Raw genomic sequence first — 26,659 nt, 5'->3', positions numbered from 1 at the left:
CATGACTGATAAACAAGTGAGTTAACTTTGCAAAGGAAGAGGTAGGTTTGAAAAGAGAAAGAAAAGAAAGAGGAGAGATTAAAAGAGAGATTATATGTATAGTGAACCGTCACATGAAAGAACAGTAAAGAAAGAGGCGATTACTTTTTACCTCCCGACAAGCAGTTTCTTCCCATTATATCTGATTTCTTTCTAATTCTGTCTTTGATCGTCACCATGGCTCTGTATCTTTATTTCTTTCTCTTCTTCTACTTTTTTTCTCTTTCCCTATTGTCATGCTTGTTCCCCTCCACTCCTAAGCTGCTTTGCTGAGCTGTAATGCCCCGCTTATGTAAGTGGGAGCGAGGATCGGGCACCCAGGATGTGACAGGATTTGGGAGGTCTTAGGCTCTGGCATGCAGCTGATGCAGACGCTGTCGCACTGGGAGTTAAATTCCAGGGATTCGGGAACAGCATAGAGCCATGAGGACAATAGATTAACATGCCGAGAGTGGTTTTGTCCTTCAGTCAGCCTTAATTGCCCATATTATTGTTAGTTTTTGTATTGCAATCTGAAAATCTATATCTTTAAGTGAAGGTCTTTGCTGCATCTCTGACAAAACGATCTGGCTGTTTTGACTGGGATGCACCATAGACTCTTTAGACTCACTTGTCAAACAGGTAACAGGAGAAGGTAAAGTCCACTGGGACAAACAGGAATTAGGCAGCAATTTTAGAGCACTAATATTTGGTCAGGGTGTTAGGCATACACGGTTGACTCCAAGGACGTACCTTTAATTATTCTTACCGGTGTGAGCAAAGAGAGAGCAGGCTGCAGGATCAGCAGGATGTTTAAAATTCTGATTCCTTGCATATATGTATTTATTTTGTGCCATTCTGTGACGCTGTTTTCTCAGGGAATTAAAAGTTAATGGTAAACTAATTCAGAATGTATATCATTACTCTGCACCACAGCCTCTCCCATCAGCTCCACTTAATTTTAATCCCCATCACAGGAAAGTGAGTCACACAAAGGCGCTTCACATTTCTCTGAAAGCTTAAGAGAGAGAAAGTGCTGCAATCTGCTTTCTTAAAATTAGTAAACAGATGCAGACTTAAGCGGAGGTATAAACAGATTCATGAGCGTACACACAAGCACAGACGCACACAAGAGAGATTAACCTCTGTGAAGTAGTTGTATATGAGTAGGCGCTAACAAGTGTTACTTCCACAAAGCTCTTTAAGTTGCCTTGATATTATTGTTTCCCAGTTTGAAGTCGCTCCTTTTGAAATCCTCTGGATAAGACTGCTGCGTGATGTGTTCGCTACGCTCCACTTTTTCACAACTCCTTTTCATTTGTCAAATTAAAGGAAGCTGTTTATTTTTCTAAAGCGTGACAGCACCTGCTTGCCAAAGATTTCTTCACATAGTTGGAAAGTGAAGGATTTCGTTGTTGATAAACTTTTTTATTAGTCAGAGAGAGAAACTGAATCATTCTAGCAGTGAAAAATGTACAATGATACAAATATGGAATAAATGCCCCTCTAGACACTGGTATTTTCAAGCTGTTTATATAGGCCAGATATCAGAAAACAACATATAATGAAAGCTATATATATATTTTATAGCTATATTATTTTAGAGAGTATCATCGTTTGGTCAATGAAATCTGATGGTTTCTGGCTTCTAGCTTGGGAGCAGCAACTCTTCCAGAGAGGCTTTCTCTGTCTGTAACAAGTAAGCAGAGTATTTTCTCCTCCCCTGATGGTTCAGTCTCCTGGAGGCACAGTGTTGTCAAAGGACGCTAAGCAACACAACAGACACTCAGAGCAATTTGCGGACATCTGACTGTTTATGCAGGCGTATTTTTTGTCTTTGAGCGACATTGAACTTGTCATGTCAACCAACGCATATAAGAAAACACATATTATAAGGGTTATATTAGAGGAATTCGTTTTATAAATTCAGTTTTTCAGGGCTTGAACTTTTTTTGTTGCAGGGTCACTGCATTTCTTTTCAGCAACCTCTGCAGTCCTTAGTACTGCAGTCTGAACGCACTATTCACACTCAAAATGAATATTAAGAGTGGCGTTTTCGCTGCAACGCCTAATAGTAGTAGGCACATTACAGCTTTTAAAAGTGGCAAACCGCCAATTATTTATACTGCAACATCTAGGCTTTGTATTCTACTTATTAAGAGAATCAAATCAAAACAGTATCTCAAACTCAGGTGTAGCTCTAAGATATTCCATGTTACAACCTGAGGTTTAAAATGACCTTTGTGAAAAAATGGCAAGCATCAGTACAAGACATATACATATAAAACACACAACAGTATTGGAAGTGTTTCAAACAGTTTAACGTATTGTGCATAATGTCCATAGTAAAGGTTTTTTTTTTGCATTTTCTCTTGACTTCATCATGTGGCTGTAACCTCCATAAACTTATAGAATTCGAGGACATTGAACTTCCTCCAAAAGTTCAGTTAGTTAGTTCAGTTTCCCACCTCTCTTTTCCCACTTATCATCTAGCCTGTTTGAAAGTCCTAACCTCATATCAATGATGTAATAAATGAGAGTAAGAAGAATCTCAGTTCTCTGAAGTTTGCCACCATCTCTTTCATCTCTTTCACCACTTTGAGCTTCAGGTGAGTCACCACATGATGCAACTGTCACCCAGGTCACCCACCAACCCCCATCCCCCCACTCCACTCCAATATCTGATTCGCTTTTGTTTTGGTATCAAAAATCTGGAGAGTACATCTTGCCCTATGGGCTCGATTCTCCTGTGTCCAGACAGGCGGATCATGAAATGGTAAAAAGCTTCTTTGAACTGGTAGGTGGTATTTGATGTGCTGTGAGGAGCATAATATATTGTGTATTTGATCTAACTTGCCGTCTGGATTGCCGGTCCATGAGTTTCCTTCGCATCTCCAGCCTTTGTAGTTTGTGCATCTGTCACAAACACACACTCGCACACACTTACACACATTCAGTGGCAGGTGCATTTGGCACTTTCATTGACTTTTGGCTTTCAATCTTTACACTCTTAATTTAACACTTGACATAGTCGTTCGTTCTTCTCTGGTGATATTGAAGACACATGTTTAATGCCAATTCTAGCCACATGTTTAAGTTACAGTTGTGATTGTTTGGCTTTGAAGAGTTTGGGAAACTTCATTTATAAAAGTTTTTCTGCCATTTTTGTTGCCCTTTTATTTTTAATCAGGCAATGGGTGGAAGATGATTACATCTTTGTTTCTGTGGACTGCACATCGTCTGCTGTAGTTGGTATTCAAGTAACTTACAGCAAAAAGTCAGAAAGTTCAAACTTATTACAGAAGAACAAAATGCTACATTCAATCCGCCCCTGCTGTCCATTACTTTACAATTAGTTTTTTTTGTTGCTGCACTGTGCTCTTGTTGTATTCTGGTCCTTTCTCCACCATATCTCTCTGTCTCCAACTGATTATTGGGAAACTAGACAGGCCTTTAATCTCCTCAAAGGACCAATATTATACTTGTCTACTTAACTCCATCCCTCGCTCTGTTTCTCGCTCACATATACACGAACACAGGCACACAACTCGTGGAGTATTCCCCACTCCCTCACAGTTGTGGCTCAACCTCTGCTCACTGATTAACGGCCTCTTTCCCTCTCCTGACATGCTACGTTCTTTAGCTCTTTAGCCGATCACAACAGTGTGGAAGACCATCTATTTCCTCTCCTTTCTCCCACGCTCACTCTTTCTCCATTCTCACTTGCTCGGTTTCTCATTTTCTCCCTTCGCTACCTTTATTTACTTACCCTTTCCTGTATCCTCCTTAGACTTGTTTACAGCCAGAGACATAGTCTGCTATTCTTTCATCTACTTCTCTACTTCTCTACTTCTACTTCTCTGCTGTTTTTCTGATGTATGGAGTCTTTCGAGAAAGATGTTTGCGTGTTCCACACCTGGCTATTTATTATTGCGTTTCACATAATTCTTAGAATATTGTGAGCAGTAAATAAATGTCTTTACACTGCTTTTCATCTTTACACAACAGAGCTGACTGCAGCAACTGTTTCAAACACCTTTGTCCAATTCTGTCGTGGGAATTTGGTTGGTTGGTAATTTCAATAGATAGATAGATAGATTTTTCTGTAACATGTGAATAGCTCAACACACATAATGGCATACCTTAGCAGCGCAACATGGTTATGTTCTCTGGCATTTCTATGGATTTTATGTACACAACAGACTGGCTTTTCTCTATTTTTCTCCTTGGTAGTGGTTGTGAATTCTAACTGGGTTATTTCAAACCGAAATTGTCTTGCCTGCTGTAATAACATGCCCTGTTTTGTAGAATGGTAGAAGTAAGGTCAGAGCAGGTTTGTTTGGTGGCTCTTAGGTTCATAACACAACAACTTTTCAGATATCACAACAAATGTGGTGACTGAGGGTAGCACACAATAGAAACAGGAAACTTGTGTTTTCTGAAAGGTTGTTCTGTTTTGACCATCAGGGCCACCGTAGGTTTGGGCTGAAATTACAGAAGTGTAGTGATAACAGAAAGGTGATATTTTCTGTTTTCTGCTATTTTTTTTCCAATAGTTGACATTTAGATTAAGGTAGAGTTCAGAAGCAGTACAAATTCATAAAAAGTCAAAGACATGGATGGAGATAAACTATATATTTCAATGCTCAAGTGGAAGTTTTGTCAACCAGATTGAATAGTTTGGATCCAAAGTTGTACTTTAAGTAACTCTGCTGAGACGAGAAAGATTTCCTGCAGGTACGTCCTGGTACGTAATGGATATGTTTACTGAAGATGATTATCTGTTTGACTTGTCACCTACCCTCATAATACTATACAGAGACACACTCCATTCAAACAGCTATAGGGTCTGTTGTTACAGTTTATGTCTCTACAGACAGTCTGAGACCACATCCATTTGCTATTGTTGGCCAATAAACACAGACTGTAAAAACACTCCAGCAGTTTATTTCCTTGAATACAGCAAGTCTCTTTACATTGTATTTGAATCCACCCTTCGACTCAGATATAAAAAGTAACCAGAGACCCTGAACTACCCTGAACATCCACTTCAAATTCAAAATAATTTTCCCAAGAATCTGAATTCTAAAAACAAAATCAGTTCACAGGCTAATGAGCAAAGAATACTGGCTTTGTTCTCTCTCACTTGGAGCTTCAGCAGATTTAAAGGTGTCAGTGTCTCTGAGTGAAGAATGGTAAATGATCTCACTACAGCGCCTCTTGTCTGTTGTTATTGGAGCAAATCAACGTTTCAGGGCCTGCAGTCAACAAATCCTAATTAGAGGCGACACCGTGTTCCCTTAGCTATTATTGTGCCGTTGGATGTTTTATTTCCATTTCCCTCTCACCGTGTGTGTGTATGTGTTTGTGTGTAATGAAGTGAGTAAATTGAATGACTCGAAGGAAGACGCTGACCTTCACCTGTTCACAGGTCGAACAATAACGTCCCATACCATGTTGTCGGGAGTGTGTGGCGAGGCATCCTAAAAGGTGTCCAGCATGTGTGTGTGTGTGTGTCTGTGTATATATTGTGTAGAGGCCGTATGAACATGAGTAGGTCAAGTTAGTCACTCATTGATTATCTAAGCAGATCTAAGCAGAGATGACAACATATCGCAATATATTTAGCAAAACTATGGTAGAGTTTGTTACTTTCTATCAATACAGTCTATTTTCAGCAGAGGTTTACAGCCTAAACATTAAACACAGTCTCTACCAGGGGCAAGTTAAAGACTATTCAGTCAAATCCTCTTATATGTTTTCTTCTTTCTTTGTTTCTTTTGAAGTCCCCCTCCAGTCATGACTGTGTTTTTCTTCTTGTTCCTACATGTTTGAGCTTCCCCACTGAGCAGGCAACGTCTGGGGACGTCCAAAACAGGTTGATATCATGCCCGTCGGGCCAGGCCATTATCTGGACATCCATTGACATCCAGAATTAGTTGGGAATAAGATGTTCATACTGGCTATGATCTGGACGTCCACGGATAGCCAGAATTAGTCGATAAACGACATATAAACGTCTATACAACGTCCAGAAAAGACATATAAAAAACTTTCATTCTGGCTCCTCAGAGGACGTCTTTTAGACGTCTTGGATGTCCATAAATGACGTCTAAAAGACGTGATCTAGACCACTGGGTCACTGTGTAGAATGATGTATGTGCAGTTGTAGTTCGACACCAGAAGGCTGTTTTCACATTCACTGCTGAAAGTGTAAATTTGTTCTGGGCTTTCTAGAAATTCAGATTTTTAAGAAGCAGGCCTGTGAGCATGATTCATGAAATCACAAACAGTTTTGAAGCCAATGCTGGTCCAATATTCAGCTGAGACAAGTGTGATGTGGAAATGTGAAGCCTGCAGTACACATACTCTAAGAATGGACTTTACAATGAAGTAGGAGGCATCTTAGGATATCAGGGGAGCTTAAATGTATAACATCAACTTGCCAAGGGACTGCAGTTGAGTATTAGCCTTGTGGCTAAATCTGACACATTTATGTATCGATCATATTAATTTGTATTGTCCCTTAAAAATATGAATGAAGTAAAGTACATTTGCCTCCTCCAATCAGTAAAGTATCAAAGCAAAGTAAAACTTCAGTAAAAATAGTGCTGTATTTTCTGTAAACATATGAAGTCCCCAGTTAAAGTGGATAAGATATGAGAATTTGATGGTGCAAAATAACTAATAACTAAAATAACATGACGTACTTCAAATCTTGAGGAGGGGGTGGTTGGTAGGTAAGGATGTGAGTGTGTGTGTGCACAGTATGTGTGTCCTATAGTGTTTGTCTCCTCCACATTCACTCTCACACCTCATAAGACAGGTTTAGGCTGTTCCATATGGATGGACACTCATATATGACAGGTCCGGGTGCATCAGAATGTAAATGTACGCAGCTGTTTGTGTGTGCGTCAGCAACACTTGAGAGGCATGGGAAAATATTTTGTACGTGCAGGTTTTTCACACAGTTGTGTGCAAATGTATACATATTTTTCGAATTTATAAACGCGACATGTTTGTCTAGCGTTTAGATTAGATGTGTGTAGTGGAATATGAGAAATGTTCCTATAATGTCTTTATAATGCTGTTGTGGGTGTGTTTCCTTTTTCATTCCTGGTGTCAGTTCTTGTGCCTTTTGCCACTGCTATATGAGTTGTATTTGCATGCTCATTTCATTACATGAGCGCTGTCTTCTCAAAATGTTGAACTGCATACCCATCTGTGGGAAATTTTCCTCGCATAAAACTAATCACTATTCATTCAGTATTCAAAACCCCGAATGACTGCACTCTCATAAATGTAATTCTCGGTTTTCAAGATGGATGATAATAGCTTTCCATAATGTGCTTTATTGAAATGCTACCATTTTTACTTATAGTGTCATTTTTAAAGTACAGTCTTCATTCTGTGCAAAGCAGTTCTGTAATTTGTGTATCTTTTCCTATAGATAATTAAAAAAGTGCACTTATTATCATATCCTGCAGTTGCTGTAGATAGTTGGAATGGGAAATGGTTGTCCACATTGTTCTTTTTATTTTTATTTTTATTTTTTTATCAGGATAAAACAGTCAAACTGGCTAATTGAAAGCATATTTTATTTGCTCACAGACAGAAAAGCCGCTACCGGATGCCTTTGGCCCCAAGAATGAGAAGTGGCCAAGGTGAATCGTATTATTTCCTTTAGATAAGATGAAATGCGAGTTCAGGAAAGGGTTGTTGGAAATTGAAAGGCTTAGGCTCGCTGGCTCATGCATTTTAATTAATCCTTTTGAGTACAATATTTTGTAAGCTGGTCTGTCACCTGTACCATTTTGTATCCCCCAATTTTTGTATTTAAACAGGCTGTTTTTGGAGAGGATTATGATGACCAGTGATAGGAAATGTGATATGAAGGTGAAGGAAAACCTTTATTTGTAGATGATATCATGATACATCAGATATTATTGAAATCTCAAGTGACGTTGCGAATTGTACTGCCCAGTGAATACTCTTGTGCGTGGCTTCAGCTGGCTCTATTATCAGCCTGTAGACAGGGATGGATGAAAAGATGTGAAAAAACAGGGAGTGTGGACAGGAAGAAATGGGATTTATGCTAACATGTTGGAAGGAAGGAAAAGGATTTATTCAGTCCTTTGTGAAGACTGATACCATTACACAAGACCCCACCTCGACAGCTTCTTTCCCTCTTGTCTTTCGCTTCTGTGCCCCTATCCCCTGTACTCTCCCCTCTTTCTATTTACCTTTGTCTCTAGCCCTGACTACTCGTAGATCCCTAGGGACACGCTTTTCATTTATTCTGGGCCTACACCTTCTTTAGTTCCATCTCTCTTGTGTCTTAAAGGCTCCCTTTTTCTTTATTTTTTATTTTTTTGCTCTGCTTTGAATCAATATTCGGCCCTGGTGAATGCCTGGCTGTCTCTCTTTTCCTCAGTCTGCCATACATTGTTAACCATATAAAAAACATTTAGATATACATATTGAAAGCATTGGTCCCCCCAGCTGAGATGCTGTCAGCTCCTTCAGCGTGTACTTCATTATTATGGCTCCCACTTGTGCCATCAGTCATAACACTGCCTTTTACCACGCACCATAGGACATCCAAGGCTACACACATAAATAACAAGCTAATAAGCTGGCTAGCTTTGCCTTTGCTAAATAGAAGATGACTGGACAGTATATAACACAGTGCCGAGTTGGACCAATATGTTTCTGTAGTTCAGCAGCTTAAATAGTGTCCTAAAGCTTGCTGCAAAAGCAAAGCATGTGGCAGTAATCATATGGGTTTGATAAAAGATATATATATATATATACAGTATATATATATATATATATATATCTTGAGACTCTTGATCTCTTCCTGAATAAATAAAGGGAAAAAAAAGAAATTCAGGATTATATGTACAGTATGTGTATATATATATATATATATGTATATATATATATATATATAAATAAAATCCTGAATTTCTTTTTTTTCTCCTTTATTTATTCAGGGAGAGTTCACTGAGAGCAGAGCTCTCTTTTCCAGGAAGACCCTGATCAGATTCATACATTCATACACCTGGAAGCGGCCTAGTACAACCACAGTCTGATCTGTTGGCCCCTGAGCAGCTCCACTGGAGCGGTTGGGGTTAAGGGCCTTGCTCAATGGAAGCTCAGTGGTGGTAATGAGGGAGGGGCAAAGTCCAGGGATTTGAACCAGCGACTACCTTTGTTATTTCTTCTCCAATTTATTTTCTCCTGTTTTTAGCCTCTGCAAGAAAGTGAATAAGAATATTTCCAAAAATGTCAATCTGTGCCTTGAAATGTTCATTGCATGTATCTTCATCTCTGTAAATAGTGTTATCACAGGTGATGGGGGAATAGTGAGCATAAAATTATAATTAGTTTTACGGTACATTCATAGAATAACACTGCAGGTTTAAACGTATGGTCGGTGAGGTGGTTTAACGCCAGGCTCACGCGAAAACAGTCACATCGTCAGAAGAAAATTTAGCCCGACACAAACACCACCACCAAACACACGCACTCATACACACAGGGTTTTTAACACACACACACTTTTTGCCATTTCTCAGCACCCTTCTCTGTACAGTATATTTCATCATGGCGAGGCAAAGGCATTGCTAACACGGCAAGCGAGTGCTTTCTCTTGTTCACTGGCTCTCGCTGTCAAGGGGAGGGGATTTTTTTTGCCTTTCCCCGTGACAGACTCAAGTGCTTCAATTTTCCCCTTGCTTGGAGAAAGTGACTGCACAAAACCTTCAGAGTCCAAAGGCTATCGGGACACGGCTACACAGAGCCAGAGCCCATTCTGCAGAGACTGGGCTGGACTTTGAAGGTGGATCCTGAGATGGTCAAAATGGAACAAAAAGTTCAGGCAGTTAACTTGAAGGTTGCTGGTACGGTCACATGTGACATACTCTGTTCCCAGCACCATGTATCTAACACAGTCTTGCAAAAAGAGGTTCTACTGAAGCTGTCACCACATTACTAATTCACTCTGCCTAAAGGCAAACTGCTCAAAACACTGCTCCTCCAAGCTCTGATCTGTCTTTTACTGGATTTATTCTTCAGATATTTTAAATCTGTTCATTGTGGTCAAATGTAATACATTGCCTAGCCTAGACCACTTCTATGATACTTAAATTCTTAATGAAATGAAGTTATCTACCTATAACACTGGAACTATTTAACCAATCAGTTTCGCACTTATGAGGCAGAGGCAGTTGTCTGAGGTCACGCAAGAATGGCAGCACCAATAGTAGGGCTGGGATGTATTTGTAGACTACAGTTTGTGGATAAAGCTAGTGAATAAAATACTTACATAAGTTTCCATGTATGAAGTTGCACTTGTTACCTTGGATGTAACATTATCATTTTGTCAAGTTTTTGTTAACATTTGCCATCGTGCGCCTCGATGGCTTGGAAGTTGAACATTTGAATTAGGAAATTCTGACCTGGGTTGTCCCGTCATGTCTCCTGTTAGAAATTGTACTTAAAAACACCACCAAGACTTGGGATTGCAGCCAGCTGATGGTTCAATTTAAAGTGGACTGGAACATTGGTTTGAAGTTGGTGCTCAGGAGTTACTCTTAACTTAAATTAAATTTTAATTGCTGCTGTGTGCAAAAAACTTTTGCACACATTCTCATTACTTGTCAAGAGTGTGTCCAGTTTCTGTAGGTCTTCTGTCTCTATTCATGCATCACATCGTGTACTCCAGAGAAATTGAATGACTAAATATGCAATAGAATATCTGACAGTCACTGTGTTAAGAACCAGCAAGGAGTTGATTCACTATAGTGTTACAATACTGACCAGCAGATAGGAGCAGCATACACAGATACCACTTTACCTTTCTTTGGGGCATACAGTAACGTTGCATGTGTACCTTTATCTCTCCACAGCAAAGAAGACATGTGCCACCACAGACTTCGCCTGTAAGAACGGACAGTGTGTCCCTGCGAGGTGGCGCTGTGATGGAGAGCCGGAGTGTGCAGACGGTTCAGACGAGGCTGATGCAATCTGCAGTAAGTAGCTGTACAGTCGCACTGACAGGCAGACAAACACAACCACAGACAAACAGTGCCACACATTCAAACATACAAACAGATGGAAGGAGGTAGGTCAGGACACACACACTCACACTTGACGTGTCTCAAATGTGTTACCAGGTACAAATGTCAAGTGTGTTTTCTTGTGTGAGTCGGTGTCCATTCATTAATGTATGTATGTGTGTGTTTGTAATGAAGTCTCCAAAAATGCATGAATTCTCCAAATCATGCATTCACACCAGCATGATGTAATTATTTCTGCCTCTTTTGCAGTAATGCAATCTGTGTTTAAACTAGTTTATATCTCACACACACATGCACACACATATATTTCCGGCAGCATAAAGCACTTCCAAGGTTGCTCGGTCTCAGTGTCACATTTTGCTGCGCTCCAGCCGCAGTGCCAACCTTCTCTTTCTTGCACATCGCCTCAGAAAATTGCTTTCACTTGCTATTTTTTTGTTTGACTGCACCATCAGAGGCAGGACATCCATACATGGTTGGATCAAGGCCGTGGAGGGCAGAAAAGTGGACACGATGCCTGCTTCTTTCATACTATTTCCATATAGCATGCTAGAAAAAGTGAGAATTATAATTGCTCGTCCCTGAATCATGCTACATTTCTCACAAGACAGGTAGTGAAACAGGAAAATATTTTCTGTAGCTTTCACTTTTAGCTCTTATGTTCACTTGTTCACAGGGCTTAAAGTACTCCGGCTTGGTGCCGGATTTCCAGCATATGACTAATTTGGAAAGAAAAACAAAAGTCCACATGGGATTTGTTTTTGACATGGTTTAACCAATCATCTTCAAATGGTAGTTCCACCTACCAATGGTATGAGGCCGACTAACAAGTGCTTACTAATCAGAGGCAGAGTAGGTCTTGCCAAGGAACGTGAGTGCAGTGTGGTAGCCCTGCTACTTGGCTCAAATGGAAGCAAAGTTTATTAAACCTGGCAAGACACAGCCTTACTTGAGAGAGGAGTTCAGAACAAATGGCACTGGGCATGAATAGAGGAAAATGGTGATGATGGGAAGCTGTTTAACACTTGATGCCACAAATTGAGGGAGCCAGATGCTTGCTTCTGCAGCATGTGTTCGAAGAAGCTACTGTACGGCAGCAGCGGGAAGAAAGTGCTCGGTCATCATGAATTAGATGCCAGTCACAAAGCTTCGGTCCGTTCACTCTGTCATATATGAGTACAATGCTGGAAAGGACGGTACTGCACCTTCAATGACAACTGTGTTTGCAACCAAAAAATGCGTGTGTGCACATTCATAGCAGAAGGAAGCATTTATGAAGGAAGTTTCATAAATTGTCAACTTGCCACTTTAAAGTTACTGCGGTATTGTTTACAGCTGTCATTCACATGCATACTGTGATGCACATACTGAGACATTATACTGTGCAATTAAAAATGATTCCTCATTAGTTAGAATAATCATTTTTGCATCACAATTTTATTGTGATTATGCAAACTATTAAAATAATGATGTTTCATTTGTTGTTGCTTTCTTACATCTGGACAACAAGATTTGTAGGCCAGATAATTCTTCAGCATTATACAGCAGTACTTTTTTACTTTTTAGTACTTTTTTTTTTGCAATTTGGATCTTTGGATATTCTGTTTAATTGTGCAGCCCTAACACTGCCCTATATCTGTTCATATGTACCTTAGGGTAAAGGCTGTACATAACTTGTACCTTGTACATAGTTGAAAATAGTTTTCTGATGCTGTTTTATTGACTTGGCTGTTTCACTGTCTAATTAACTATATTTACTGATTTATGACTGTCGGTAAGTAATAAAAGTAAAAGTAAACCTGAATGATCCATTCAAGGCGCTTTTGGAAAAAGAGCCAATTGGTATGAAGTAATGCATGTGAGGATCATTACCAGTGTTACAAACCAGGACTAATTGTCCAGCACTGAAATACTCAAAAACAGCTTATGTGATTTTAAAACTTGAATTCTCAGCATAGTGTAATTATGAAAAATTGGAAGAAAACCTTACCTGTTACACTCAAAATTAAAAAGGTTGGCAGGCGGTGAGGTCGCTTGCTGCCGCAATTATGAAAAATGGAACACTGCCCACTGTGATTATTGGATTTATAATCAGCCGAGGAAACTCACTATTCACAAGTGGGAAACTTCATGCGTATACTGGATGTGTGATGAGTGTGGGGTGAGTGAGGGAGCGCATGTGTGTGTTTGTGTGCTTGGGTTTGACAATCAAAGTTAGAAAGAGAGTGAAGGTGAGGATAGGAAGTGTGTTAGGACTGACATGATTGTTTTTGTTTTTCTTTTTTGGATGGGAGATTATTAACTGGCTTTTAGAAATGTGTGGTAGAGGTTAAATTGACATTCTGACACAGGAGGTTTTTCAGAAGCTACAAAATAGCTTTGCAACTATTTTAGTTTTAAACCTTCGGGTTCATGAAAAAAGGGTTCAAACCAGAACAACTAGAGGAGAGGAGACTCTTTTAGTCTTCAGTGGCTTTGAAAAAGAGATGACTGAATGACAAAAGACTTCAAAATGTATGATATAAAATGTATACTGTGTGAAGAAGTATTACTCAAATATGGGTTTTGAAAGAGAGTATGAAGAAGATTCTGATGGCTGTGGGTAAAGCTTCAGTGAGTTTGATGAATGACATAAGTGAGAGATAAATTGATGATTTTAGAAGAGACTGGGCCCCCAAGATAAAAGTATTTGAACATAACCTTCTATTTGGTAATGGTGACCCATATTCCAGCTGCTAAAACTACCCACTGAAGTCACTCTGTCTTTTTTGCAAGTAGATGTACTGTCCAGTTCAAAGCAGCCCAACATTTGTGTGCAAAATCAACTAGTCTTATAGCACCTACAATGACATTTTGCTGTACAATTTCAATGCATCTGATGAGTGGATTTGTATGTCCTTTTCTAACCCGTTGTGTGCTTTTTTTGGCGCTGTAGTTGGTGTGATATAGGCTAAACTGTGATTGCGGTCTCTAAAGCCCTTTTACCACCAAATAAGCTTCTTTTTTTTTTAAAGTGGTACGGTTCAAGATTCTTAGGACCTTGGTGCTATCTAGCAAAACAGCCCACATTTCCACAGGTTTTGAGAGGAACTAATGTAATTAAGGCGTCATAAGCAGAGTGCATTGCACAGTGACCTGTAGAATATGACATGCCCACTTCGTTTTGCACTCAAGGTCTAGGAAAACCTGCTATTTTTTGGTTCCAGCTGGAAACCAAGTTTTTCGGTTCCATGTTAGTGGACAGCTTAATCAAGTTGGCAGAGTTAGGATGTTCTGTCATTATAAAATCAGCAGAGTTGCTATGGGGCTTTGCAAACATCATGAGCAAGTTGCTCATCAGTGAAGTTGAAACTGGTGAGCTTCTAAGGAAGAAGTAGTAGAATACAGATATACCGTAAAATCTGCTGGTATTTCACAGGGATTCACGCAGAGCTCTCACACATAGCCAGTGTTTCCTCCAAAGATAAGTTACAGAACAGAGAAGAACTACCAGAGGTCAGTCTGTCTTTTTTCAGCCTTATCACAGAACTTTCTGTATGGCTGTAACTAAAGGCTGGCTCCTATTTGCAATTTTTATTAAGATGATTTTCAAAGAGGTGATCAAAGAGCCCTTTGAAGATTCTCAAAGTAATAAGTCTGATTGGAATAGTCCAAGGACGTGTTGGAGCGCGCGTGTGTGTGCGTGTATACATGCCTATAAGGGGTATGAGTCTGCACCCGCGTGTGTCTAAAGTCAATGCTTGTATTTAGTATTCATCACAAGGTGAATCTGTAAGTCATTTCATCAGATTAGTGGACTTGTGGTTAAGTCTCATTATGTCTAATCAAGGTCAGACGCTGTGAGAGGTTCTCTAACTTTGTTGGCCACATTGATCCTCAGAGCTGTGTGTGTGTGCGTGTAGCAGAATGTGTGAAATCACAGTATAGTGTACTTTATGTGCATGTACTGAAAATATCTCTTAATATTTCTTAACATCTCTCGGTTCTCCATCGCAAAATTGTTCATAGATCCTGTGAATTCACTTCCTAAAAAGTGAAGTTACTTCATCAGTTTGATGCACAAGTCTTGTATATCCAATTTGCCAGAGTTACTCTAAACAGATTTGTGACAGATTAAAGCAAAAGCCAAGATAATATGTTGTCGCAAACCACCATAACAGCTTTAATGGGCTTTCACAGAGCTGGAGCATCATTCTTCTAAAAGGTAGTCCCTCCTTTGGTGTTTTGATGGTGGTGATGGAGAGCACCATGTTCACATCACACCATAATCTCCCATCGGTGCTGTACAATTCAATCTCTCCTAATGCCTTGTACACAAGCATCTGCATTCATTTTGTTGATATGTGGATGGATAACAAAGGAAAGTCCCTCTGCTGTTCCTTTACACCCCGTGAATCACTGTCAACCATACCTTCTTGAATCACATCCTATTCTCTGTCCTCTTGCTGTTTGTCCTCCACTTTCTGATCTGAGTTTAGTTTAAGTAACACCTTTGATTGAATTGATTTCCCTGGGAGGGAATCGATGTGCTGATCCCCGACACTTCTGGTCGACTGCTGATTAACTATGGACCTCCGATGAAGCCTCCGAAACCACACACACACACACACACGCGCACGCGCGCGCGCGCGCAAACACACGCAAACACACGCAAGCACAAACACAGGCTCCTCTGGAGTTCTGTAATTACACATTTGAAAATGAATCTGGGCCTGGAGGGGATTCTGGAGAAAATGCTCAATCAAATGAGTGGTGGTTGATGCATGAAAGAGTGTGTATGCACACAATGTTCTGCAATGATCCTATAAGCAGACACCATCCCTCAGTAGGAGTTGCAACAGCATTATTAGTACCATTAAAGGTACCATAAAATCGCTCGATAACTAAATAGGTGACAAGCTACTGAAATAAACAAGCCAACAACAAACTGCTGCCCACATATTTGGACTGGATGTGGTTTTACTTCCACACTTGAAACAGTCTCAAAAAGTTCTGTGAACTTATCACTTTAATGAAAATACCCTTGTCCTTTTGTTTAAATATTTAGGTCCTATTAATTGGTTGTTGCAAACACCATCGTCCTCCTGCAACAGCTCACATGTCTTTCAGATTTCAGAGCAGGACTCTTCCTTCAACGAGACTTGCGCATCCTCATTTTTGTTTTGCCACTGAAAAGCTGATTTCTAGGGTGCTTGTTACTAATCGAAATTTTACCAGATAATTCAATGTCAAGTAATTAGTCAGAATGAATCAGTTTGCAAAATATGGCTCATCATTGACCGCCGGGTCATCTTTAAGTTTTTGCATAACTATTACATTTACATAAGGCGCCTTGCTGTGGGGTACTTATGTTCATAATCCATGTACCAGACATCAAAGCTTTGATTTCCTGAGGTCTAGACATTACAAAGTCAGCATCCATTTTCTCTGAGTGGCATCAGCAAGATCCTGGAGTTTGACAATCAGTGCTGATTAGAGGAGCTGTGTCGACTTTCAAGAGTTATTTAAACTCCATCTTTATGTGTGTGCACTCTTTTGGCTCTGCTGGTGCATATCTACACTCCGGGGATTAAAGCGAGCCCTTCTCGCCACCCAAGTGTCTCTGTGTAGATAAAGGTTATTGAATTGCAACGCCAGACACTCAGCCAGCGTCACTCAGCCACATCTTGGACCAACATGTGACACTCTTAACAGTCCCCAGACTCAGTCCGAGTGATACTTTAGACTTTAGATATAGAGAGAGAACTGTCCAAGAGTGCTTGAGGTTTGTGTCATTTGGATTTTATATTCATAAGATAAAAGTCTTGTATCCTCAACATAAGAAATCTAATCATTCCAAGTCCACTCAGGCATATTTCATACTCGGAGGCATGCTGACAAAAGCTGTACTGAAAAGCCTCTAGACTCATTGTGAAACATAATGAGGAAAAAAAGACAAACACAAATGAGAACGTTGATAACTTAGGAAGTCACGTAATCTCAAGTCACACATCACGGTAGAGGAGCATATTGAGATAAAACTGAGAAAACAGCAGTCTTACTTTTCCCTTTGGCTCTGCTATAATGATATAAAAACAGTGAGAATTTCATTTATTTCAAATGACAAAAGGACCATTATGTTGTTTGATAAGAGGCCTGGTGTTTATTTCAGTTATTTTTTTTAAATTTGACTAGAATAGTTGAATAGCTGAAAAGACGTTCTTGTAATTGTCAAATGAAATGAGTCACTAAATGTTTTGAGTATAGTATTGCACCTTGCAGATGTGTTTAGTACACCTGATTAGATCTTTTTACCCACTCACCCAAAACCACAGGGCAATAAAAGTTCCTTGATTTCAAACTTTGCTACTTATTTCATTCCATGTGATGAAACTCATTCATCTAAAGACACAAACTGTCAGGCAGAGCCTTTCATCACAGCAGGAATTCTCTCCCATTTTTTGTAGCCTTGATTTATAGAGCTCATATTGAGTCAATGCTGACTTCTCCAATTACTTTTTCATACGGTGATTAAAGCACTACTGAGGAGAAATCTGTAGTGAAGATATTGAAAGTGGACAGTGAGACAGCTGGAGGACATCTGCTACTAGCCTTGGTGCTGCTTAGTCAAACAGGTATTGCAGCTAATTTACTCTCCAGCCTCCTGAATGTTAATAAGAGGGAAGGAAGGCTATAATTTGTCACTCATGATTGCCGGATGTTGATGATGAGGATAATGCTGATGACAATGATTGCTCTTTGTCTACATGCAACGCAACACTCTAAGAACTGATTGCTGTTGTATGTTGTGGCCGTTAGTCATGTTTAAATTGTACCTGCATTTAAGTTTAGTGTGGATGCAAGGTTTGTAGTAATACTGCTATCTTTAGCCATGTGTCAAAGGATGGCAATGTAAGTCCACCAGTTTGGTTTATCAACTAATTAATGGATGTTTTTTCATAGTGACCCCCCTACCCTTTATTTAGCACCACCTGCAGGTCAAATAGTTAAAGATCCTGTTTCTAAGATTTAGTGGCATCTGGCGTTGAGGTTGCAGATTGGAACCGACTGCACACCCCTCACCTCACCTTCCATTACGGTAGCTGCTAAAAATGAGAAAGATTCCCTCTATAGAGCTAGTGTTTGGTTTGTTCGATCTTAGCTACTGTGGAAACATGGCAGTGCAACATGGCGAGCTCTGTGGAAGAAGACCTGCTCCCTTCTTAGTTATAAAAAGGATAATTCTAAGGGCCCCAAAACACAATGATTATTAGAAACCAGCGATCATACACTAATGAAAACATAATCATGATTATATTTCATCTCTACCAATAGATCCCCCTTTATCCTACACACTGGAATTTAAACTTATCCAGTGAAATATCCAAACAGCTGGACTTTGTGCTTAGTGCAAACACGTGCTAGCATGATAATACTCTAAACTGATTAACTTTTTAGCTAATTCAAGTATGTTAGCACTTGTATTGTGTACATTTTAGCCTGCTAATTTTAGCATTTAGCTCAGTCTGACAAAGACGCTAACATGGATGTAGAGTTGTTTTATTGAGGTTGCTGAAGAATTTGGAAGAATAACATTTTTGCAACAAAAAGTATGAAAGTGTCTGAAACCTAGATGCATTTATTTTTGTTTGTGGGGCGCAGCTCTTCATGACAACATACAGATGTTAAATTGTACAGTATGTCCTATATACATTTGTAAGTTGAAATTTGGTAAAAATTTATTAATTTAATCTCGGAGAAATGTGATGTTAAATTATCCTGCACTGGCCCAACATCTCAGTCTAAAACAAGCCCTGACGCCAGCTGTTCTTTGGTGACAACTAAAGTTGAAACTTGAACTTGTACAACCTTCCCCCTCATCTCTCTGTGTCCCTGCTGTCATCAGTTCCACCTGCTCCTGTGTACTGAGGTGGGTTTTTCCTTGTCTGTGCCTTCAGAGACAAAAGGCAGGTCAGCATATTATAGCATGGAGGCAAGAGGTTGTGCTAGTTAATTATTTTGGAATATGAACGGGAAGGATCCAGTGAGTAGCATTGTTGGACGGCTTCAATTTCATGCTTGAGGCAGCGGCAGCGCCAGGCGTAATTTCCCAGGTGGCCCCTCCCTCTCCCTCCTGCTCTCTCTGTCTCTCTCTCCACCTCGCTCTCTACCTGTGTCTCTCATTCAATCAAGAAAAAAGTCAGTGAGCCTGCCATCAAAAGACACATGTGTAGTTATACAAGCACTGTGTGTGTGTGTGTGTGTGTGTGTGTGTGTGCGAGTGTGTGTGTGTGTGTGTGTGTGTGTGTGTGTGTGTGTGTGTGTGTGTGTGTGTGTGTGTGTGTGTGTGACTGAAGTGTATTAGTGTGCATTCTGAGGTCACTGTGATCTTCTACTTCAGAGCGGTTTGATTTGTCTTAAGTCTCTTGCACATATTCTTTTAATGGAAAACCTCTGTGACCCTGAGCAGAACTTCTCACTGACCACACGCACACACACTTCAGTTTGATCGTTCACTGACTTTTCATCCATTAGATATTGATTTATGATTCAATCAGTTACAATGATCAAACAACATATCGCTGTCTCTCAGCCTGCAGTGGCCAAAAGATTCAATGATGAGTATAAAGTGGGTCGATGTAGATTTATAAGAAAAAAGATAACTTTATTTTTAAATCAACTTAATAGCCAGAAGGTTTTTCCTGTGGTTGTCAGCTCTGGTTGTGAGTTACTGTCCACTCAGCCACAAGCCTCTAAGTTACTTCTTCTTTGATGGCTGAGCATTACTTTGACTGCATGAACGTCAAAATTTCACCCACTGTATTTTGTCACATCATGGGCAAATTATAGTGCATTCTAAATTATACACTTATCTCCAGAGGCTGTCATAGCTTTTCATATATCAATTTGAAAAAGGGACCCTGTATTCAGGTACTCAGTATAATGCATGCATATTAATACAAGGATGAACATAAAGAATAAGCAGCTGTTTCATCACTGTGCACTGGACGGACTAGATTTATAGGGCCAGTTGTCTGTATATTGAGGTATTTGCATAATGTAGGAGCATTCTGAACATTCTGTGGTTAATGTTTGGCTAATCTAAGACATTAAAACTGCTTGGTTAAGCATGACAGAACAATCCCAAAAAAAGGTCCACCTGCTAGCTTTTTTAACTGTATTAGGTGTTCTTTATCAGCTAAGATGTCATGGAAATAGATTCAAGGATACGTTGCTCTTGTAATATCTTCTGCAGCAGTATTAAGACCTTTTTTTGTCTGTGTTGAACCTTTGTTATGGTAGGCATAACAAAGATTTTTTTTTGACAATAGAAGATGATGTAATATGGTTGAAAGCTCCAGGAAACTTTAGTGAGTTGGCCTTGATTCAGGTTTGTTTTGACTATTTTCAGGGTACTTTTGTTTGATTAAGGTTAGAAAAAGATTGTGGTCCGGCTCAAAAGAAACCAATATTAACTGTTTGGTAGGAAATATGATGCAAACTGCTGTCTCTGCTGTTGAAGTAACAAGCTCTGTACATCCAACCATCCACCCGACCTCAAAACTTGAATTAATTAGCTTTTTGCTACTGAGAGACGACAGTACCTTGTATACAAGAGGCTACCAGTCAGATGTAAACATAGTTTTAAGAATTTGAAAGAAAAACAAATGCTGACATTTGTCGAGTTAGGACAATCTTCAGTGTTAGTGTTTCCCATCCTAGTTCTTGGCTGTCTCCAGATGCGTAGTCTCATTTGTGTGTGTATGCATTTGCTTGTGAAATCTTGTTCATGAATAATTGACGATGCAATACTGACAGTGAGTTTAATGTCACCATAGAAGTTGCTGGAAAAAAACAAACATTAAAGGTCATCTTTCTAGCTTTGTCTCTCTCTCCTCATATTGTGGGCCCATCATCTCAGGCCCACATTTGCACTGTTCTGCTTATCTTGCTGTATCTTGTGGCATCTCATTAACATCAAATGTATTTACCTTGATTTATATCAGTAATAAGTTAAAGTGTATTGATTCCTTAATGAAGAGCCTCCAGCCACAAAACACACAACATGAAATTGCATTTTTGCTGCTGTGTGAAAGCACTATTCTGCAATAATGACACCCAGAAAGATAATCCTAAGACGTTCTGTAAGATATAGAAAAAAATTTGAATGCGTAAGTGGTAAAAGTTTTTTAAGATAAGGAAATGTTTAATTTGGTTTTACCTTGATTCCTGGAAAGTTAACATTTAATTGTTAGTGACAGCTAATAACAACTTCTTACCCCCGAAATACACATTTTTTATTGAGTAAGTAGTAATTTCATTAAACATATTTTATCAACATGCTGTTGAATTAATTAAGCATTGGGGAATCCTTTAGGAGCCCATGTTATCTTTATTAAATATAAATTTCCCTGTATCAGAAAACATTTGGACCCCTGTGATGTGGCTGTGTGTCGAAACAGTTGTTTACAGCAAACTTGCTTCCTTGTTTACATTGTACATGGCATCAAACAGAAAACCACCTACACAGCAACAGCCGCCATGTGATTTTTCCGTCAATTCCATTATTCCGTTCAATTAGTGACCCTTGCTCTTGGCTGGTTACGATTGATCGGTGGTCAATATGTTTTTGCTCTCAGAGGGCGTCTTGTGGAGCTGGAACGGCCTGATGGGATTGTTTTTGCTTGTGGTTTGTTCCTGTTTTTTAAAGACACAAGTTCTCATCTTTTTTTTCTTTTTTTTTAATTCGTATACATATAGCCATGAAAAGGCTGGAAAAATGCATCTCTGTTTTTATTTCAGTTTTATCTTCATATTCCCTCTCTTGTAAGGAAATCTTACATTATTTCACTGGATCATTTCAAAAAGCAGACTGGTGAGACAGAACCAGTGTCATAAAAACTGCCTTTATTAGGTCAAAAGGCAACAAAAAAGCAGTCTGACAGGCAAACAGATCCAGCACTATGGGTTATGGCAGGAAGAAAATGGTGAAAAAAGGCAGCAGATGGTCAGACAAACAGGTGCAGTCAGAGTTTAATTATATGAACTAGAAGCAGAAGAGGAGAAAGAGAATGTTATGACCATGACAGAGGCAAGTGCTAGTAATCTTAATGCTGGTCCAACATATCACATTAACTGGTGTTGAGGGAAAATATAAAACAACTGTATAATACAAAACCGGACCAAACTGGTGACAGCAGACGTCAGCACGGTCGAGAAATGTTACATAAAACCTAAACCCTGGATGATAGGCATTAAGGCATACAAACAGACTACAGAGTGGCTGTTTTCAAACACTCACTGTGGGTTTCCCTGTGACTCAAATTAACTATGCAGGAAATTGTTTTTCCAGACAGAATCCAAATTCTGATGCTTTACGGTTCACTGCACTTGCTAACGGGTGTATCTGAGCCCACCTTGCATTGCAATGACTCAAAAGGACACGTCACACAGCCAGTAGCTGTCTTATAATATTAGAAAAGTCCACTCAGAAGCCTACAGACGTCAGCTACACTCTCTACATAATTTGGATGCCTGTTTTAATCTTCACACCGCTGCCTTTGTGCCCGACCCAGACTTTCAATAAACTGCCACAGAGGAAATAAGCTCAGAGTTCCCCTGTCAAGTTCAGCCTCACACTCTGTGCATCTCAAAATAGAGGCCCCCACTCTCCTTCTCCCTCTCCTTCCTTTTGTCATCCTCCCTCTCCTGCAATCTCTCATTAGTCGAGATGTGGCACTAGCCACTGGCAGTATTTTTAATGCCCAATGTGTCGTCTACTAAACAACCATTAAGAGGGGCGAGTTGGAAGAAAGTGGCAATTTCCTATGAGAGTGCTGGTGTCGTGCTGTATCAACCCCCCCAACGGCACTGACAGACCCACAGTCTAGACCATGCTAATAGTTCCCCTTCTCCTTTACACAGCCTGAAGAGAGAGAGAGCGGTTCCACTCCAGATTAACGTTGCAGTATCATCTACTTTAGAGCCCTGAATAACAAATTGTACCAGTTACTGTATGAAAACATATAAGAAATCTTCTATGTGTTCATTTCTATCTGCCTGTTTTTATGCACATTTTCATTTTGTACATAAAAAAAAGAAATGCCAGAACCAGTTGAGCAGAAATGAGCATAATAGTGGAAATATAGAATTAGAAATATGATATGATGGAAACAAATCGACTTTAACATTATGGCACCCGCCTCTGCTGTTTCTATTCGCAATCAAGGCATTCACATAATGTTTCCCTTTGGGGCTATGTTCACATAGTTTCGCCCAAACATTTTTCTTCATTACACTAGCTATTTCCATTTAATTGTCCATTTTGTAAACTTTTGCAAAAACAAAACAAAAGCAAACTAAGCATGTTTCTAACTAACCACCAATAAACCTCAAAGAAGAAGAAACAAAACCCGTCATCTTGGCCATCTGCAAGGGCATGTGGGAATTTATCTGGGAATGGCAATCTTGTGGGAATATCCGGGGAAGACTCAGACGGTGGACACAGCCGAAACAGCTGATCAGTCATGCGAGTTAAATGCTTTCTATGTCAGAAATTATTCAGAAAGGGTATTTGCAGTGACTCTTTCGAAAATGGCAATACAAAAAACACCTCAAGCAAGGATCAAAATTTAGGACGTTTTTTTTTTTCCAATTTATGCTGTTTCCACCAACCTTTTCTAATGTAAAACTTCAAATTGTGCATAAAATTACTTCCATTCTGGTGATTCTCATGTTACTTTGCAAAAAATTAACCTGCACAATATTTTAATGACATCATCATTTCTGTCTAACATCTGAGAATTGTATTCAACCTTTGGACTTCTGACTCACTATTGTGACAAGCTCCCTGTGATTTTGTTCTAGTGTTACTCCACTACATGGCTTTCATTTTCCTCTCTTCTTGTTTTGTTGCCATCTGATTACTTTCTCCACTCTCTGTATTGGCTCTCTGTGATCATTTTTTTCTCCACTTTCCCTTGACTTTGATCTTTTTCTCTCCAGCAACCCCCCACCACCACCCTCTCTCCACATCAGGGCTGCAAAAATTGGAGATCAGCGTTCCAATGAAAGCCACTAATCAACACTAACCTTCATTTAAATTGTAATCTGATATTAACCACGTACGCCCTTTCCGTAAATTGGATTTCACATCTGAAGGACAAGGGGGTGTTGAGGTTGGCAATACAGCAACATTTCAAGGCAAGATGTAGCGGGTCAGCCTTGGCCTCCAAGTCCAAACTCCTCATTTACATTCAACGCCAAGGGGTCCAAGAACTAAACTAAATTTAAGAGTCAAAAAGCACACAGAAATGTCTGAAAATGGACATTGTTGTGTCATCAATTTTCTTTGGAGACATGGGCAAACATTTAAAACCTGTTTTAATAGCAGTGAATTAGCAACTGACCTACCCTTAAACAATGTATTCACTAATCCAATAAAAAGTGGGATTACTGAAAATCTCTCAGATTAGGATAAAACTAAACCTGCTAATATCGTTGGTATTTTTACCAGGTGTTAATGGAATTTGTCCATTCCATAGCCAGTTTTCCAAATTCAAACAAATCTACATCAGCAAACACGTCTTCGACCTCTCTCTGGTCTTTTTCCATGGCCACAAAACATTATGCTGTGCTCTGTGAACAATGTGAGGATATGGAAAAGACACACAATCATACATTTACACATATATTATTTACCTATTCTTACAAACAGCCAAACACACACACTCAGTCATGCATGCACAATTATATGTAACCGTCCTTGGACTTACAGCAGATACACATGCGAAAACACATACACACTTTCACTCATGCATACACTAATTTTGACATGCTTACACTGACATATTCTTGTTCCCTCTCGAAAATAACTCTCATAAAGTAACTGTGCCCATGAAGTGAATGAATTCATGCACAGAAAGGACCGAAGAAATGTCACTGACCTGTGAAGTTAGATTTACGTTTCATTTGGGTCCATCAACTTGTTTTATCCATTTGATCTAACCTGACAGCTTCATGTCAAATGAGGCGTTTAGGTTCAAGGAGAAAAATCACCCATTTTCGAAATTGTGTGCGAGACTAAGATGTTTTATGTCCTCCAAGGATAAATACAGTGGACATTCATATTGTTCAGTCAAACTTTATCTCTGCAGAATACAATGCAAGAACACAAGGCAGCATTTTATTATAATTTTCATTATCAATTAATCTGCAGACTTTAATTGCTTAATCATATAGTCTATTAAATGGCAAACATAGTGAAAAAAAGGGCCATTTAAACTTCCCAGAGTCCAAGGTGACATCTTCAAATGTCTTGTTTTGTTCAACCAAAAGTGCGAAGCCCAAAGATGTTTAGTTTATATCAATATATGACAAAGAAGGGCAACAAATCCAGTCATGGAGAAGCTGGGATCAGAGAATGTTTGGCATTTTTTCCACTACTTTCTCTTGAAAAATTACTAAAAATTATTAATAAATTAATTAAACAATTAAACCTATTGTTCCAACTCTAATTTGTATGTAAAATATTATTCTTTTGCAATTTAGAAACCCTTTTTTATTACTCTTTTAACTCGAACTTGACCAGAGGTTAGCTACAATAAAAATCAGCCACTAATGGTCAAAGAAAGAAAGAAATAGAAGGTAACTGCATTTCAAAATGTCTTCTCCCTGGGAGGGTGTGTATTGCTAATGGGTGCACGCACTTAAACATACACACAAACTGTTACACCCCTTAACTTACCTTAACAAGCCTTTGCGATTAAGACCACTTCTTGGAACGAGGTTAATGAGCGTCACCGTGACGATATGACCCACTGCATCCGATCAAACCATTAGGCTTGCAGAGTCCTTACAAGCCAAATAATTGGCTGATCCATACATCTCTGGTCTTGTATGAATCATTGATGCATATGAGCGCTCTGTGAGCTTTAGGCTCCCCTGCCTCATGTCCTTTGTCTTCTCCAGTCTTTTCTTCTCGTTTTGTAAAGGTTACAGCTCTAAAAGAAAAAGAAAAAAATCATTCATACTGCATGCAGTGCAATCCCTGAAAGAGATTAACTATGCAAGCACTACAAGCTTCCACTTATTTTAATGAAATTCCAGACACTGAAATTAGAGCAATATATTCATTTGGACTACTTCTCACAATCTCTGCTGTGTTAAGATGCAGTCCAGCCCACTTCTCTAAATGGATTGCAGTGTAACATGGGGAAATTTGCAATACATAATTTTATGTTTGTTTGTTTTTTATTTGTGTATTAATGTGCATGTTTATATATCTGTTCTCGTTGTAGAGTTTGTAGTGTGATTCAGTGACCAAATTACATTATTATGCCTATTGTGTGTGCATTTGTACCCCCTCAGGCCACAAGAAGACCTAATTTGATCAGATTCCAACCCATCACCCCAATACCGCTGCGTCTCTTTTCCTTGAGCGTCTCACTGTACTATCTTCCTCTAATTGCCTTGTTCCCAATTTGTCCCAACATTGATATTCTCCATTCTGTGACCAATATCTGACCCACCTCCCCCTCTTACATTTCACTTAATTTCCTTTTTCTGCTCCTTTTTAT

General features: G+C 39.4%; 1 protein-coding gene across 3 annotated transcripts in view; it reads left to right on the top strand.

The window, feature by feature from the left end:
- lrp8 (low density lipoprotein receptor-related protein 8, apolipoprotein e receptor) overlaps positions 1-26,659 on the top strand; it is a 182,391-nt gene that overhangs the window by 75,896 nt on the left and 79,836 nt on the right. For all 3 annotated transcript variants that reach the window (XM_084354996.1, XM_084354997.1, XM_084354995.1), the window contains exon 3: positions 10,932-11,054. In XM_084354996.1, the coding sequence (XP_084211122.1) occupies positions 10,932-11,054 (123 nt within the window). The remainder of the gene's footprint in view (positions 1-10,931; positions 11,055-26,659) is intronic.

This window comes from Pagrus pagrus (assembly GCF_965226575.1).
Source record: "Pagrus pagrus genome assembly, chromosome: 6".
NCBI lineage: Eukaryota > Metazoa > Chordata > Actinopteri > Spariformes > Sparidae > Pagrus > Pagrus pagrus.
The sequence above is the reverse complement of the archived record's forward strand: the minus strand, read 5'-3'. Positions and strand labels throughout refer to the sequence as shown.